The sequence below is a fragment of the Lactuca saligna genome, chromosome 1, assembly GCF_052625555.1.
Source record: "Lactuca saligna cultivar CGN05327 chromosome 1, ASM5262555v1, whole genome shotgun sequence".
Taxonomy (NCBI): domain Eukaryota; kingdom Viridiplantae; phylum Streptophyta; class Magnoliopsida; order Asterales; family Asteraceae; genus Lactuca; species Lactuca saligna.
In genome coordinates, this window is record NC_136417.1 from 52,526,505 (window position 1) to 52,544,081 (window position 17,577).

The 17,577-nt window shown below is 39.2% G+C and overlaps 1 protein-coding gene across 1 annotated transcript in view; it reads right to left on the bottom strand.

Moving 5' to 3' along the window:
- Positions 1-646: 646 nt before the first annotated feature.
- Positions 647-17,577, bottom strand: part of LOC145036216 (CEN-like protein 2) — a 46,686-nt gene continuing 29,755 nt past the window's right edge. Inside the window, exons 4-5 of the mRNA XM_078984679.1 lie at positions 1,099-1,150; positions 647-1,026 (exon numbers count right to left, since the gene is read on the bottom strand). Of these exons, the coding sequence (XP_078840805.1) occupies positions 861-1,026; positions 1,099-1,150 (218 nt within the window). The 3' untranslated portion in view covers positions 647-860. The remainder of the gene's footprint in view (positions 1,027-1,098; positions 1,151-17,577) is intronic.

The window sequence follows — 17,577 nt, forward strand, 5'->3', positions numbered from 1 at the left end:
ATTGTTCCCTTTTGGGTCCTACATAAATGATTCAACCAAGTTTGTGTTTATAAGTTTTAACTGTTATTAACCCCTAACCACTAATCCTACTATTCATAAAGAAAATTACATTAAATAAATAATAGCATAATTCCATATCAACTTAATAATTATATATTTCAAAACATAAATGAAATAAATGCTCCAATGATCTAATATAACTTATTTTGTTTTTTGAACAATAAATCTAATATACTACTAAACTATTTTTAATTTCATCTTATGCTTCAAACAAGAGTTAACCCTCGATCTCAAAGAGGAAGAAAAACACTTATATTGTTGGGCTAGAAGCCCTAACTCTTTTATTAACTTACCTCTCACAAAATATCCAAAAGCTTGAACCTCGACAACCTTAACTGACCTACACCTAGTAGCCTAAGCATATTTTGTAAGAGATCAGTTAAAAGTACTCGATCGCCTACCTACTATAATTGAAAAAACTAAATAGTTAACAAAAAACTCAACCAAAGAAGAGAAACTACAATTGGAAAAATAAGTCTCATAGTCCTATTTCCCAACAAGTGACATAAACAGTGAATCATGTTTTCACTACAATTATTTGGAGACTTTCTTAGAATAATTAAATTTTTCTATACGAATATTATGATTAGAAAACTCGGTCACTTGAAAATAATCAAATATTAAAAAAACTGACTTATCCACCTGCTTATTAAATGAAGCAAATGTTATCAGAAATCACATTAATACACACACACAAAATGATAATGTTCTTGGTTCATAATGAGTTAAGCAATGAGAGAAGGAATAACTAGCATTATCTTTATTTCTCTTTTTTTATTCAACCATTTAACCGACGATAATTAACGTCTTCTAGCAGCAGTTTCTCTTTGACAGTTAAAGAAGATGGCACCAACAGGCAAACCGAGTTCATTTTCTTGAGCAAACATTCTCGTGTTGAATCTGTCCCTAGAAGACGGACAACTCACTGTTTGTCTTCTGTTCTGTTTAAAAAGCAAGAACACATACCTATATATGAACAACACCTTATTAGTTAAATCATATATATGATGCATAATAATATAAAAAATGTAAATATACCTATGGATACCAATGTTTGGTTTAGGCATCTTGTAGCTTACCAACTCTTTTCCTGACAAAATAAATAGATAATTCAACGAAAGATGTGTCTTTAGACTTTCATGATATTCTAGCCTTGGTGCGATATTTTCAAGTGGTTGAAACAAGATAGACTAGTCAACCAAAGATGTGTCTTAAGACTTTCATGATATTCTAGCCTTGATGCGGTTTTTTCAAGTGGTTGAAACATGATATAATCCATATAATTTTCACTACTATTAGGATGGTGTAACGATGATCATTTATTATTAATAAATTCATGTAAATGCAACTGTTTGTTGTTGTTTAGGTGGTACATGTTCTTTCAAGTTTATAAGCTAGTTCATGTACACATTTATGTATGTATATGGGAAAATTTAGGGGGCACATTTTGGTAATTGAAAGACTGTAAATAAACTTCTACCTAAATGTAATTGTTTATATTAATATATCAAACATCCTAGAATTGTTATATTTAAAATTTATATTGTTAAAAATCTTTTGAATATTGGTTTCTTTACCGTGAGATCGGCCTATAAAAAAGTGGTAAACCACACTATCGAAATGGTAACTGAACCTATATGAAGTTCTTAGGACAAAAATAAGAGCATCTTCAAATTATATGTAACACCTGATTCCTAGGTACTTTTCATCCTTGGCTAAAGTATACTTTTTTTTTTCAAAAATGGTCCTACATGGTGCATAGGAGGTTTTCTACGCAGGGCATGGAGAGGGAAGTGGGGGCGGACCTTTTAAACCTTATGCGAGGTGTACCCTTGTGTACGTAACACGTAGTTGCGTTGATTCAAAACCCTAATTTTTAGGTTTGAGACCCTATTTAAAGACCTTAACTCCCTTGAGGTCCTACCCATAATTAGCCTTCACTCTCCCAAGCAATCTTTTTGAAACCTTAATCCCTTGTGATATTTTTTTGAGCTTTTTGAGTGTCTTTTTGGTGCATCTTGAAGAATGAGAGGTCCAAGCTTGAATATTATTGAAGCTAAAGCTTGAGGATCTAGTATCTACAATTTGTTTCTCAACTCTAGGAGGTAAAAAGCTTGTAGCTTGTTGATTCATGTGCTAAACCTCTTTAGATAATAGATTTCCATGCCCTTTTTTTCCTATAACCTTGAGTCTTGTGAGTATGAGCTACTCCAGAGCTTAAGGTTATCATTTCTTGTTTGTTCCGAGGATCTTATGGCATAAAAATAGGATGTTGATGGTTATTTTTCACCCATGCAGGGGTTTGAGGTCATTAGAGGATGTTATGAAACTAGGGTTTAGTCTTGAGATCCATTAAGTCATGAAAATGCATAAAGTTAGTTACTTTATCCTTCATACATTTATTAGGACAAGATCTGAGTAATAGATGCTTGGTCTTTATGGATTAAGATCTAAAAATGGAAATGGCTTTACATCATAGTACATAGGGTGTACTTTAAGTACACAGGATGTACTCTAAGTACACATGACATACCACCACGCAAGGCATAAGTCAACGGAATGTTGACTATTGAATTTTCACAAGTTTGAACCTTGGCCAATTATGAGGGATTGGGGTCTTGGAAGGGAAAACTGGTCTTTTGCCTAAATAAGGATTAGCATCGGCTTTTGGACCCGTTGAGTAGGATGCTACCTTACTTGCTCATTAGGGTTTGTTCTGGTTATGTTTAGTGTGAGGAGCCTTTGTAGTTGCAACTTGAGTGTGAGTTTAACCTGGCTATCAATTTTGGTGAGTCTTCTCAATGTACTTGTGGTTCAAAGTAACTAATGTTGGCCCACTAGATTGTGTAGAATGCTAGGTGTCTTTATGATACTTACATGGATGACCCCGAGGGTAGCCCGTGACATTTATATGAAAGACCATGGGGGTAGTACATGACAATTGCATGAAAGACCATGGGGGTAGCCCATGATACTTGGATGTTAGACCATAGGGTAGCCTATGACATTTCAAGGAAATACCATGGGGTAGCCCATGTCATTTGGTTGTAAGACCCTGGGAGTAGCCCATTGCATTCCAGGGACAATACCATGAGGGTAGCCTATGATAGTTATATGTATGGTATGTGGTATTTAGGGGAACTCATTAAGGTTCATGCTTATGGTTTTGTGGTTTAAATTTTTTAGGCACTTCCAGTTCTGTAACATACCGATGATAAGGTACTTCTAATTTTAACCCTATAATTGAATTATATTGCATATTTGTCCCTAAGTAGAAGGAAGTGTGCATTGGAAGCCCTAGTGGCATTTTCGTAATTTGGGAAGGTTGGGGAGTATGCCATGCATATGTGCCAGGCATGAAAACCCTATTTTTTAGGGTTTGACTCATATTTAACTCCATTATAGCCTCATTTTCCTTCTCCTCACAAGCCTCCACCCTCTTGAAATGTTTTTGCAACCTTAATCCCTCTTGTGAAGCATTTCTAAGCTTGAGTGCATATGTTTTGTGCTTTTGAAGAAAAACAAGGAGGGAAGAGTAGACCACCTTGAAGGAGTGAAGCTCTCTATATCTAGGATCACACTACCTTTTGGCACCATTTTGAGGTATCAAGTTCTAAACTTGGTTTAGTTTCTAATAGATCTTGTTTTGGGCTTAGTTTTAGGTTCTTTTGTCCTAAATGTGGTGTTTCAAGCTCAAAGCATGTTATCGATCCATTAAGTTGTCCTTTCTGACCCTAGGAGGGGTCTTAAGTCATGAAAATGGGTTTTAAATGGTTGGTTTTGTTCCACACATCATTTAGTAGGTCTTAATGGATTAAGAAGTTGAGTTAAGCTCTTAATGGGCATGCAAAGTCATAAAGTTGGAAACTTTATGACTGTTGAGGGTATTTTAGCCATGGATCTATAACATGGGCGTGAGTGCTTAAGCCATTAAGCACTTAATGAGTTTTTGGAGCAACTGGGAGTACGCTCTGCGTACTTGGAGTACGCCAGCGTATGAGGTCAACCACCCCGATGGTGGTCAACATACGAGTACACCCAACGTGCCTTTGGAGTACACCCCGCGTACTCATTCTGAGATGACACAGTTGGGTTGACTCAGTTGGTTTGACCATTTTGACTTTGACTTTGACCACGTTTGACTTAATGGTATTTTGGGTATTTTTGGATTTTGATGGTAATTGGTCATTTGGTTGGATAGGTGACAGTTAGAGCTGAGATTCAGATTTTGGACCTCATCAACTACTATTTAGTCTGTAAGGTGAGTCCTTCCTCACTGTACTTATAGCTCGAAGGCACCAAGGCCGACCCATTATGCTCGTTGTCGATATGCTGTCTGGTAGATCTGTAAGACAACCTGTGATTCTATCTGTATTTTTGTCTGTATATGTTGTTATCTATTATATGTCAACATATTGTGTTAGGTTGAGGTCATATTGCTTCGTGCAGTAGCCAACAAACCGTGGAGCATTCTAGTTATGAGTTGAGGGTCGGGTGGGGCATACCAGACATATACTGAGGGCTCAAGAGCATTCCAGATACGAGCTAAGGATCAGGTGGTATGCCAAACTCGTACTGAGGGCTTAAGGATAAATCAATCTGATGACTGATTTGGTCAGGGAGCAAGCCAGACATAAGTTGTGGGCCCTGACGGCAAGCTAGATTTATGTTGTAGGCTCAGGGGTAATCCAGTCTTTTAGCTATAGACCCAGTACATGTTATTGTATATGTTATCTACTTATGTGTTGGTAGTTTAGGGGAACTCAATAAGCATTGGCTTACAATTTTGGGTTATGTTTCAGGTACTTCGGATGACCGCGGGATATGGAAGGTGTGACCGTACACATCCTCTTATTTATGACTTATGATTTTGGGAGACTCTGATGTTTGAAAATGTTTTGAAAACAATGATTGTAAACAATTTATAAATTTGGGTTGGTTTAAACTTTTTAAATTTCTTGTGATTTTTGAGTGTTACAAGTTCGAAAAGGAAGGGCCCGGTGTGATTGCGCAACATCTCCATCATGATTCCACATTTATGACTATTTTACTCTAATTATTTTGATACACTGTATTGTGGTTGATTTCGAGACACCCGATGTAAGGATTTGGTGTTTTTAAAAATGAAATTTTTTATCATTACTTTGTAGTATGTTACAAGTTGGTAGTAGAGCATTGGTTTGAGAGATTTTGGCACACTCACAAGTATGTCGGAACTCCAATTGAGGAAATGACAATCTTTCAAAAGAAAAATGAGTTTTCTAAAAATGTTTTACTAAGAAAAACAAAAGGGTGAGATGTGTGCAATCATTCGAGCTCAAGTAAGTGATTCCTAAAATACCCATACCAAAGTATTATGACTAGTGTTCTTGATATGTGAATCGTATGCTATAGTAGGGCTAAGGATACTTTCAGAATTATATGCGAGAATTTCTTGATTTGCGTCATGCCTTATAGCCTAGGAGGATGGGATGTTATGTATTGCTTGGATTGGATATCAGCTTAGTTAATTGCTAACTGTATGCTTTAAAAATTATATACAATTAGGATCACATAGCCCTAGAATGATTGATTTGACCTTATTTTCTGTTCCTTGTTTGGTTGTGGGCTTAGGATATAATCATTTATTTGACAGTCTATATGGTCCCATTTTGTGTATCATTTGCATGCATATGGCAACCAACGGTGTTGGTAGAGGTTCCTAGTATTGCAAAGGCCGATGAGTCGACGATTCCTAAGAGATCGTAGGGAGTGTCATAGTGGGATACGTATGTTGCTTAGCATAGTGATTGTGTTTTGGTTTTAGTAAGGGTGACTTAAAGAATTCAAGTGGTTCTTGAGAAAAGTATAGATAGGTGTAAAAGGTAGTATTAGGCCTATACCACTGAAATCATAGGATCTGTACTTGATTCAAGGACTGTCTCGAAGATTCTAAGGAACTTGATGAGTGAGAATTCCCTCAAGTTTAATCTAACCGTTTGAATTTTTGTGTTTCTATATGGTAGCCACTCGAGGAGGAGCTTCTGGTTCTGGTGCAGAATCGATCGATGAGCGGTTGTGCGAGTTTATCACATCAGAGATTAATCATGGTATTATGGAGGCCACCCCGGTTATCTTCGGTACCATCAAGGACGGCATCATAAAGCTTTTGGATGAGCGTATCAGGGCCTTTCGGGATGAGATTACGGTTAGACAATTAATGGCACAGACTCTCTCATTTAGGTAGTTTAAGGCTTGTGGAGCCTCAAAGTTCTTTGGGGCTAAGGACCTAATTGCTAGCGTTGATGGATCACTGACATGGAGAATTCATAGACAACGAGCTTTTACCCTGAGGGGTCGAAGGTAGGGTTTTCATCCTGCCTTCTGAGGGATCGAGCTTGCGACTGGTAGGAGGAGGTTAGTCACATTGTGGTATCTGAGGGTGTGTCAACCATGACATTGGATGATTTTATGTTGAGATTTCGAGCTAAGTTTTCACTGGCAATTGAGGTGCTGCAGCTGGTGAGGGAGTTCCAGTACCTTCGTCAGACTATTGAGACTGTGGAGGAGATCACCGCCAAGTTCTGGGAGAGAGCTTTGTTGGTCCTTTAGTATGTGGTGGATGAGGAGATGAAGAAAACAAGATATCATGACATATTGAGAGATGACATCCATGATTTTGTGAGTCCACCGGGTTGTAAAACCCTAGAGGATATGATATCGAGGGTCTGGGAATAGGAAATTGATTTGGTGAATACTAAGAAGCGAAAGCCATCTTAGGTTCAGTTAGAGGAGGGTTCCGAGAAAATGCCCAAGGTGTTTGAATCTCGATCTAGAGGCCAACAGAGTCATAGTCGATGCGGCAAGTATGAGAAACCGCATGATGAGGTATGTCGAGTCAGTGGTGTGGGTTGTTATAGGTGCGACAAGACTGGTCACATGAGTTGACACTATCCCCATATATTGAATCATATTTGCTTCCATTGCAATTAAATGGGCCATTAGAAGGCCGAGTGCCCTAGATTGTTAGGAGGAGCAATGACAGTGCCTATATCAAACACTTTGAGGATCACAGATGGCTACCAGGACAAGGCAGAGGCACCTGTGGTGAGGAGAAGGGTGTTCCGGTTTATGGCCGAGAATATGCGGGTAGTACCTGATGTGGTCACTGGTATGTTTCCTTCAATTATCCTATATTGTTTACTTTATCTATGCTTATGTTTCATCTGATTGTGTATAGGGACTTTCTTAGTCAATGGTATGATAGCTCATGTCCTATTCGATTCAGGTGCTACCCGATCTTTTGTATCTTTTGCGCTTAACAATAGGTTTAGGCGATGCTCACAAGTTTTGGGATTGTCCATTGGAGGTAGATATTGTTGATAAACGTTTAGTGAGTGATTCGAGGGTGTGTTCAGAACATGTTCAGCAAGAGATATTCTATTGATTTGGTTTCGTATCCTTTGATAGGGTAGAAGGTTATCATAGGGATGGATTGGTTGGGTCCTAATGTGTCCATGATAGACTATGAGCACCAGTTAATGAGAGTTTATACCCTAAGCGGGGGTGAACTGGTTATTCATGGCGAGGGAGCTCATCGTGGACCGACTGTCTGTTTAGTAGCGAGTGCTAGGAGATACCCTCAGCAGGGTTCTTCTGGATTTTTGGCCTATGTGGCGGATACTTGAGATGGGGGCACGACGACTTTAAGTGAGGTACCCATTCTTCAGGATTTTCCTGATGTGTTTTTTTGAAGATTCGCCTGGAGTGCCTCCCGAGAGGTAGGTTGATTTCCAGATTGATTTAGTTCCCGATGCGGCTTTGATAGTCAAAGCACCATATCTGGAGCTGCTAGACAAAGTGGTTTATCAGACCAAGTAGTTCGCCATGGGGAGCACCGATCCTGTTCATGAAAAAGAAGGACGGTTCACATAGGATGTGTACTTACTATCGAGAGTTAAATAAGCTAATAGTGAATAAACGTTACCCACTCTAGAGGTTTGATGACTTATTTGACCAACTTCAGGGTGCATCTTGGTTCTTTAAGATTTATTTACGGTCCAATTATCATCAGATGAGGGTCAGAGAGGAGGATGTGCTAAAGAAGACCTTCCAAACTTGTTATGGTCATTACAAATTCGTGGTGATGCCACTCATGCTCACTAATGCACCGACAATGTTCATGAATCTCATGAATCGAATATGCATATCGATATTGGATCGGTCAGTGATTGTGTTTATCGATGATATTCTGGTCTAGTCTAAGACCAAGGAGTAGCACGAGGAGCACTTGCAAGAGGTTTGAAGACCCAGAGGAGGGAACAGTTTTATGCCAAATTCTCCAAATGCGAGTTCTGGTTATGTGAGGTACAATTATTTGGGCACATCATCAACCAAAACGGTATAGTGGTCGATCCGAACAATATTGAGGCGATGATGAGGTAGTAGGTTCCGAGGACGCCATCTAGGATTTAGATTTTTCTTGGTCTAGCGGGTTATTATCGGAGGTTTATCCACCCATCCAACGAAGAAGAATGTCACTTTTTGTTGGGGGACCGATCAAAAAGCAGGCTTTGAGACACTGAGATAGAGATTATGTGAGGCCCCGATTCTCACTCTTCCTGAGGGCATGAATGATTTTGGGGCTTATTATGATGCGTCTATATCAAGATTGGGATTTGTACTCATACTCAGAGGTCACGTGATTGGTTACACTTCGAGGCAGCTGAAGCCTCGTGAGGAGAATTACTCTACACCTAATTTGGAGTTGGGGGCTATGGTTGTTGCCCTCAAGATATATAGACACTTTTCTTGTATGGTTTTAGGTGCACTATTTTACCCTGACCATTAGAGCCTGAGATATCTGATGGGCCAGTCGAATCTGAATATGAGGCGGCGGAGGTGGTTAGGTGTGGTGAAGTATTATGACTGTGAGATTTTGTATAACCTTGGGAAGGCCAATGTTGTGGCTAATGCCTTTAGCTGCAAGGCAGTAAGTACACCTATTGGAAATATATGTTTGAGGATGGTTATTGTCTTACCATTGTTGGAATTAATCAAGAAGACGCACGTATAGGGGTTGAAGAGGGAAAATTGGAAGGAATAGAGGATTAGGGGTCAAAATCCATTGTTTACCAGGGATAGTGGTGGGTTATTGACTCAGTGTGGCATGGTTTGGGTCCCGGTTGTTGGCGGGGTTAGGCAGACATTATTGGAAGAGGCACAAAATTCGAATTTTACAATACATCCGAGAGCCACGAAGATGTACAATGACTTGGGTTTGGATTATTGGTGGCCCTATATGAAAAGGGAGGTGGCATGGTTTGTGGAACGGTGTTTGATTTGCTGGAAAGTTAAGGCCAAACATCAGATACCCCACGATAAGATGCAAGCATTACCTATTCCCATGTGGAAATGGGAAGAGATCACTATTGATTGTATCACAAATTGTTGAGGACGTCACGTGGGGTTAATTCTATTTGGGTCATCGTGGATAGATTGACTAAGAGTGCTTATTTCATACATATTTTCGAGAGCATTTCTGCTAAGAAATTGGATGTCATCTACATTAGGGAGGTGGTGATTCGACCCGGGGTGCCAGTTTTGGTAGTTTCAGATCGCGATGTTTGCTTCACCTCTAGGTTTTGGAGGAAATTTCATGAGTAGTTTGGTATTCATCTACATTTAGTACATCATACCACCCCCAGACCAATGGATATAGTGAGTAGACAGTTCAGACGCTTGAAGATATGCTCAGGGCACGTGTGTTAGATTTTGGCAGGAGTTAGGATACTTATTTTCCACTAGCTGAGTTCTCCTGCAATAATAACAACCTTGCCTGTATCGATTAACCACCCTTCGAGATGCTTTATGGGAGATGTCGAACTTCGATTTGTTAGGGCGAGGTTGGACATCAAGTTATGGGAAGTACTGAGGTAGTACTAAAGACTACCAAGTTGATTCATCGGGTGTAAGGTCGTCTGCAGACCGCACAAAGTCGCCAAAAAAGTTATGCTGACAATTATCGATTAGACCTTGAGTTTCAGGTGGGAGACTATGTGCTTCTGAAGGTGTACCTTGGAAAGGTGTCATTCGATTCTAGAAGCGGGGCAAGTTGGGCCCCTAGTGTTGGATAAGGTGTCTAAGTCCATAACTTATTTGGTATATACTTGACCCGACCGGCATGGTCCATTTGGGTTGCATCTCATCCAAACTATTATGGATAATTTTATGAGAGTTATACACATATGTTTATTAATATATTATGAGTTATAATATATTAATATGAAGTTACGTTATTTAATTAGTTTTAGTCTTAAATTAATTATGAATTAATTTAGAGATTAAAAGGAATACTAATTAAATTATGGGCTATTTGTTTTATATAGTGTGGGCTAATACTCATTTGTTAATGGGCTAGGCTTATGTGGAAGTCCATGGATGATCCATGGAGCTTTTAACCCATGGATCCTTGGAAAAGGAAAAGACATGGGTTATTAGGGTTTCACCCCAACCATGCACACTATATAAGCATGCTTATGGAGCATGAAATGGAGCCTAAGAGAAAACTAGTGAACTAGTGTGTGTGTGCATGTGTGTGGCCGATTTTATACAAGGTGTATACTCTCTCAAAGTTTTCCAAGAGTTTGTGGTGTTTGTGATTCCATTTGAGGCATTCACACTATTGGTGCTTGGCCCTCAAACTCCTTAGAACCAAACTCACCAAAAGGTATGTAATCTCTTCTAACTATTTTATGTTGAAATGTTCCCCATGCCATGTTAGATAGGTTATAAACCTTGGAAAATTATTATTTTGCATGTATTTAGACAAACATAGATCCAAGGTTTATTAGGGTTGCATGCACACTTAGGAAGTGTTAGATTGCTCAAAACCCAACAGTGGTATCAGAGCCTAGGCTTGCTTGTTTGATACTTGATGCAAAATAGTGAAAAAAGTCGAAATCGTTGCTGTCAGCATGGTGGACTCGCCGAGTCCATTGGGGGGACTCGACGAGTCCAAGGCAAACTTCAACCTACTCGGCGAGTAAGTTCATGCACTCGACGAGTAGGATCGAAAGAGTGCAGATTCTCGACTTTTGCTGCTGGAAATGGACTAGAAACATTACCATAAACTGTTTTGGTGTTATAAAACTTATTTTAGTTGGTGTAATGGTTGTTCTAATCCATTTGCAATAGCATATATCAAAATTCCATGATTTTATGTGTTCATATAATTCTTGAATTTTTGATGATCATGTTCATGTTCTTATGAATTTAGAAAATGATAGGAATTATTTGCTGAATTGTTTAGGATTAATTCTTTATCATTTATGTGTTTTAATGGAGTCCATAATTTGTCCTCAAGTTATGGATTACCAAAGGTCACTTTCATTTAACACACACTTAAAACACATAAGTTACATGAAAATGAAGAGTCTTCATTTTTATGAACCTTTAATTCATAAGTTATGAAATGAAGAGTTTTGCAAAGTTACAAAACTTGCCCTCAAGTTTTGGAATTTGTAAAGTTTCACACACTTTAATAAACTTTAATTCCAAACCTTAGAGTTTTAATAGTTAAAATTCAACCCTTATACTATTTATAACATTAATGGTTAATTATTATATATATGTATAAGAATAAGTCGTTTTACCGTTAGTAGGCCTCATTCACGAAGCCGGTCTATAAGGTGGGTATAAGGTTGTTGCCTATAAAATGGCGACTTAATGGGTGTATACTCTCACCCACCGCTTGTTTGATCGGTGGAGGGTCGTTAGCCGAACGGGTAGAACAATGACTTTAAATCCTCATTAAAAGTATAATGAATATTATAAAGTAACTAAACTCTTTTAATTCCCAATCTTAGTTATTTTAGGAAAAATGTGAACATGGTGCTAGTCCATGGAATTCACACTTTGTACCTTACCAAGTCATTGGTGGAGCGTGTGTGGTTAACCGACACACTAACTAGGACTAGTAAGGATCAAGAAGGGTGACTTAATGTTTGTCATAGATCAATGGAGCGTGTGTGGTTAACCGGCACATTGATTAGGTGATAATATTAAGAGTACCAAGTGAATTAGCATGGTTATTCACACCTTGTTTTGTGATCCTCGGCATCCCAGTCACAAAACTTGAAGGGCACAATCGAGATTGAAACATGCCATTGAAAAGTTCAATGAATCTCAAAAGAATCTAGGAATTTCAAATCCAATTAAACCTAATAAACATTTCGTTTTCATGGTGGAAATTGGTGAATCGTCATTCACCTACCTTTCAAATATATTATTACTTAGATTACGGCATCCCTCTTCTAAGTGTAATATATTGTGATACTTAGATTACGGCATCCCTCTTCTAAGTGTAATATATTGTGATTGGATCCTAGCCTTAATATTACATTTGGGTGTCTTATTAAGGATCCTAAATATCTAATCTAAACTTACTTTCTTCTTTCAGATGTCTTCCAACACTAATGCTTCAGGATCTAACCCAACTGGTTCTTTCTCTCTCATGAATCTTTGTGGGAGGGTCATATTTGATGGTTCCAACTTCATGGATTGGATTAGGAACATCAGGATGGTTACTCGTTACGAGGACAAGGAATATGTCCTCGATAAGGAGTTAAAAGAACTTGATGAGTCTACTGCTACTCCTGAGGAGATCGCTGAATTCAGGACTCATGAGAGAGATGCTACTAAGGTGGCATGTATCATGATGGCCACGATGACAGCCGAGCTCCAAAAGTCGTATGAAGATTTCTACCCTTTTGAGATGCACCAAGACCGGTACCATCAGAGTGCTCATCAGGAGCGGTATGAAATAATCTCCTCCATAATAACTACCCGCATGAAGGATGGTGAATCCGTCACGGGCCACATGCAAAAGATGCAAAGGTATGTGGACCGTTTCCTGAAGCTGAATGTTAACATCCTCGAGGAGTTGGCAATTGACATCATTTTGCACTCCTTGCCTTCTTGTTATGATCATTTTCGAATGACATATCATATGAACAAGGAGGAAGTTACCCTCAGCAAGCTTCAAGGACTCTTGAAGACCGCTGAAACCGGTCTTAAGGGTAAAGCGGTTGTTACCTCTACTACTCCTACTCCAACTTCTACCCCTGTTTTAGCTATTGGGCAAGGCAAAGGGAAAAAGAGGAAGCACCCTTCGAAGGGTACTAAGGGAAAGTCTCTTGAAGGCTCCTCATCAAAGACTAAGAACGGTTCTGTCACTCCTTCTGCCATTCCCAAGGATGCTGAATGCTTTTATTGCCATGAAAAGGCACACTGGAAGCGAAACTGCCCTAAGTACTTGCAGGATCTAAAGGATGGGAAAGTGAAACCCACCTATGCAGGTATTTACACTATATTGTCTAATTACTCAACATATTCTAACTCTTGGGTGCTTGATACAGGATGTGGTATTCACATATGTTCTGATTTGCAGGGCCTAAGAAGAAGTGAGGATGTGGAGCACGGGAAGATAAACTTAATCATGGGGAATAGGAAGGCTTCACCTGTTTCCAAGATTGGAGTTTATACTTTGTTGCTTAATAATGGGTTAAAATTAGATTTGAATAAATGTGTGTACTCGTCTGAAATGGCGAGGAATATTATTTCTTTTCATGCTTTGTACAAACAAGGTTTTACCTTTTCGTTTGATAATGAATGTGGTGGTATTAATGCTTTCTTTAATAATGTGTTTTATTTTAAAGCATTACCTTGTGATGGTGTGTATGAAACTGTGTCGATTGTGGACAACTTAGGAAATAATGTGTTGTATATTGATTCTTCTACTAGCCTAGATAAAGCATCATTGTGGCATTGTTGTCTTGGACATGTAAACAAGAAACGCATAGGCCAACTCCAAAAGAGTGGAGTCTTGGAATCATTTGACCTCAAATCAGATGATAGTTGTGAATCTTGTCTACTTGGAAAAATGACAAAATCACCCTTCACTGGAACTTGTGAGAGGGGTGAAGGTTTGTTGGACCTAATACATACTGATGTATGTGGGCCATTCAAAACCGCCACAAGGGATGCTAATCGGTATTATGTGACTTTTATTGATGATTTTAGTAGATATGGGTATGTCTACTTAATCAAAAATAAGTCCGAAACCTTTGAAAGGTTTAAGGAATTCAAGCAGGAAGTAGAAAATCAATTGGGCAGGAACATTAAGATGCTTCGATCCGATCGAGGTGGTGAGTATCTTAGTACCGAGTTCCTTGACTACCTTAAGGAGTGTGGGATTGTCTCACAATTGACTCCTCCCAGGACACCACAGCTGAATGGTGTAGCTGAGAGGCGTAATCAAACCTTGTTGGACATGGTTCGCTCTATGATGAGTCGAGTTTCGTTACCAATCTCTTTTTGGGGGTATGCCTTAGAGACTGCCGCCCATATCCTTAATTTAGTCCCTACAAAGAAGGTTACCAAAACACCTCATGAGATGTGGACTGGGAAGGTTCCCAATTTGGACCACATCAAAATTTGGGGTTGCGAAGTCTTCGTGAGGCGCGAAACTCATGATAAGCTTGAACCCCGAAGTGAAAGGTGTATTTTCATCGGCTACCCACAGAAATCCTTCGGTTACCTCTTCTACAGACCCAGTGAGAATGTGGTCTTTGTAGCACGAAGAGGGATCTTTCGCGAGAAAGAATTTATAAGCCAAGGAGACAGTGGGAGGCAGATTGATCTTGAAGAAATTCAAGAATCAATTGGTGAAGGAACCTCAGACACTAGCAATCAACCTGAGGAGGAAACTCCTGTTGATCCAGCTGACGAGTCTGTACTTCCGAGGCGTTCCACATGGGTTAGGAACACACCTTCGTTTTATTATAGTTTTCATATTACTACGGAAGGTGATACGTTTATTAGTGATAGTACACTAGTAAATTTGGATGAACCTAGCAGTGTTAAGGAAGCCATGGCAGGCCCGGAGTCTGCTAAATGGAAGGAGGCTATGGACAGCGAGATACAGTCCATGTATGACAATCAAGTTTGGAACTTGGTTGACAATGTACCAGGCCGTAAAACAGTCGGGTGCAAATGGATCTTCAAAAAGAAGACAAACATGGAAGGAAAAGTGCATACTTATAAGGCTCGACTGGTTGCGAAGGGTTTTACTCAAACTCAAGGTGTTGATTATGATGAAACCTTTTCGCCGGTAGCAAAGATTAAGTCTATTAGGGTTGTGTTAGCCATTGCAGCATTTCATGATTATGAAATATGGAAAATGGATGTCAAAACCGCTTTCCTTAATGGAAAGTTGGCTGAGGATGTGTACATGAATCAGCCAGAGGGTTTTGTCAATGCAGAGTACCCTAATAGAGTGTGCAAGCTTGAGAAATCCATTTATGGATTAAAACAAGCATCTCGTAGCTGGAATCTTTGTTTTGATGAGAAGGTAAAAGAGTTTGGCTTCTTGAGAAGCGAAGACGAGTCTTGCGTGTATGTCAGAGCTAGTGGGAGTATAGTTAGCTTCTTGGTACTGTATGTGGATGACATACTACTCATAGGAAATGACATCCCAACCTTGCAGGAGGTTAAGTCCTGGCTTGGGAAGTGCTTTGCTATGAAGGACCTAGGGGAGGCTACCTATATCCTAGGGATAAGGATATTAAGAGAAAGGAGTAGAAGACTAATTGGACTTAGTCAGAGTATCTACTTGGATAAGGTGTTGAAAAGGTTCAACATGGAGAATTCCAAGAAAGGAGATTTACCGATCCAAAGCAATACCAAACTGAGTAAGACTCAGAGTCCGAGTACAGAGGCAGAGATAGCTGAGATGAGCCAATTACCATATGCTTCCGCAGTTGGCTCGATCATCTATGTTATGACTTGTACCCGTCCTGATGTGGCATTTGCTTTGAGCATGGTCAGCAGGTATCAGGGGAACCCTGGCAAGGCTCATTGAACCGCGGTAAAGAACATTCTCAAGTACCTGCGGAGGACTAAGGATTGGATCCTTACCCTTGGTGGCAGTGATGACTTGAGAATATTAGGGTATAGTGATGCTGGTTTTCAGACTGATAGGGATAATTTCCGCTCTCAGTCGGGCTGGATCTTTACCTTAAATGGAGGGGTAATTTCTTGGAAGAGTTCCAAGCAGGAGATAGTGGCTGATTCGACTTGTGAATCAGAGTATATAGCAGCGAGTGAAGCAGCGAAGGAGGCGATATGGCTAAAGAACTTCATCGGAGACCTTGGAGTTAAACCAGCTATTAAGGAACCTATAGAGATTTTCTGTGACAAAAATAGTGCGGTTACCTTAGCCAAGGAACCAAGAGATCATGGCAGATCCCGACACATTGACAGAAAATATCACTTCATAAGACACAAGATTGAAGAAGGACTCCTTGTGACAAGGAGGATATCGTCGGATGAGAATCCTGCAGATCCCCTTACGAAGGGACTGACGAGGGTTAAGCATTTTCAGCATGCGAGACGCATCGGTCTGAGGGACGATATTAGTTTTACAGATTAGATAGTTTTCCTGAAACTTGTAAAATGTAATCGACGTTTGATGATGAATAAAATTTGTGATTTATTTATGAGTAAAGTGTTACTATCATTATCAATTATTTACTATTGTTTCAGTTTTGCATGTTTTGACTTCCAGGATAATTAATTTATTCAAACCTCCACAATCGATCATACGTCGGAAGTAGGTATGAATCAAGATTGTCATGAATTGGGTTTGTAGATGCCTTAAAGGTGTTTAGACATGGCAATGGTTGCTGCAACATTCATGAGTACTCATAAGTTATGAGTATTGGTATAAACCCACGCTCACTTGTATCACTTCATGGAATTTATCTCGAGTGATCGTGAGACGATAACATCATATAAATCTTTAAACCTAGAGATATGAGTTGTTACCTATGAGTTGGTTGTGCATTGATTGCACGTAAACGCATCAGTAACTTGATGTTATAAAACGTGCCTTTGTGTACAATTCAATAAGTAGTAGAACAAGCATATCAGCCAAAGTTTATCTGTTCCTTCTAGAAATAGAAGCGATATCTGGGCCCCTCGATGATTTTGTGTTGACCCATGTACCAGGCCTGGTCAGAACTAAACCGATGTGTTCAGTGAAGTTCTTCGTCAAACAAATCGGAAAATCGAGAAACAACAACTAGACAATAAGCAAGACATAGTTCCATGTGTTTGTCCGGCTGATATCATGAGAATAGAGGATTATGTGATCACTTATCTAAAATGGCGCTTCATAGTTCGACAGAGTCTTCATTGTTCGAGGGAGTTTTCGAGAGCTACGATTGTTGGTTGGTTCCTGAAGTTATAGGCAAATATAGTTATTAGACTTATCCAAGTGGGAGTCTGTTGGATAAGGTGTCTAAGTCCATAACTTATTTGGTATATACTTGACCCGATCGGCATGGTCCATTTGGGTTGCATCTCATCCAAACTATTATGGATAATTTTATGAGAGTTATACACATATGTTTATTAATATATTATGAGTTATAATATATTAATATGAAGTTACGTTATTTAATTAGTTTTAGTCTT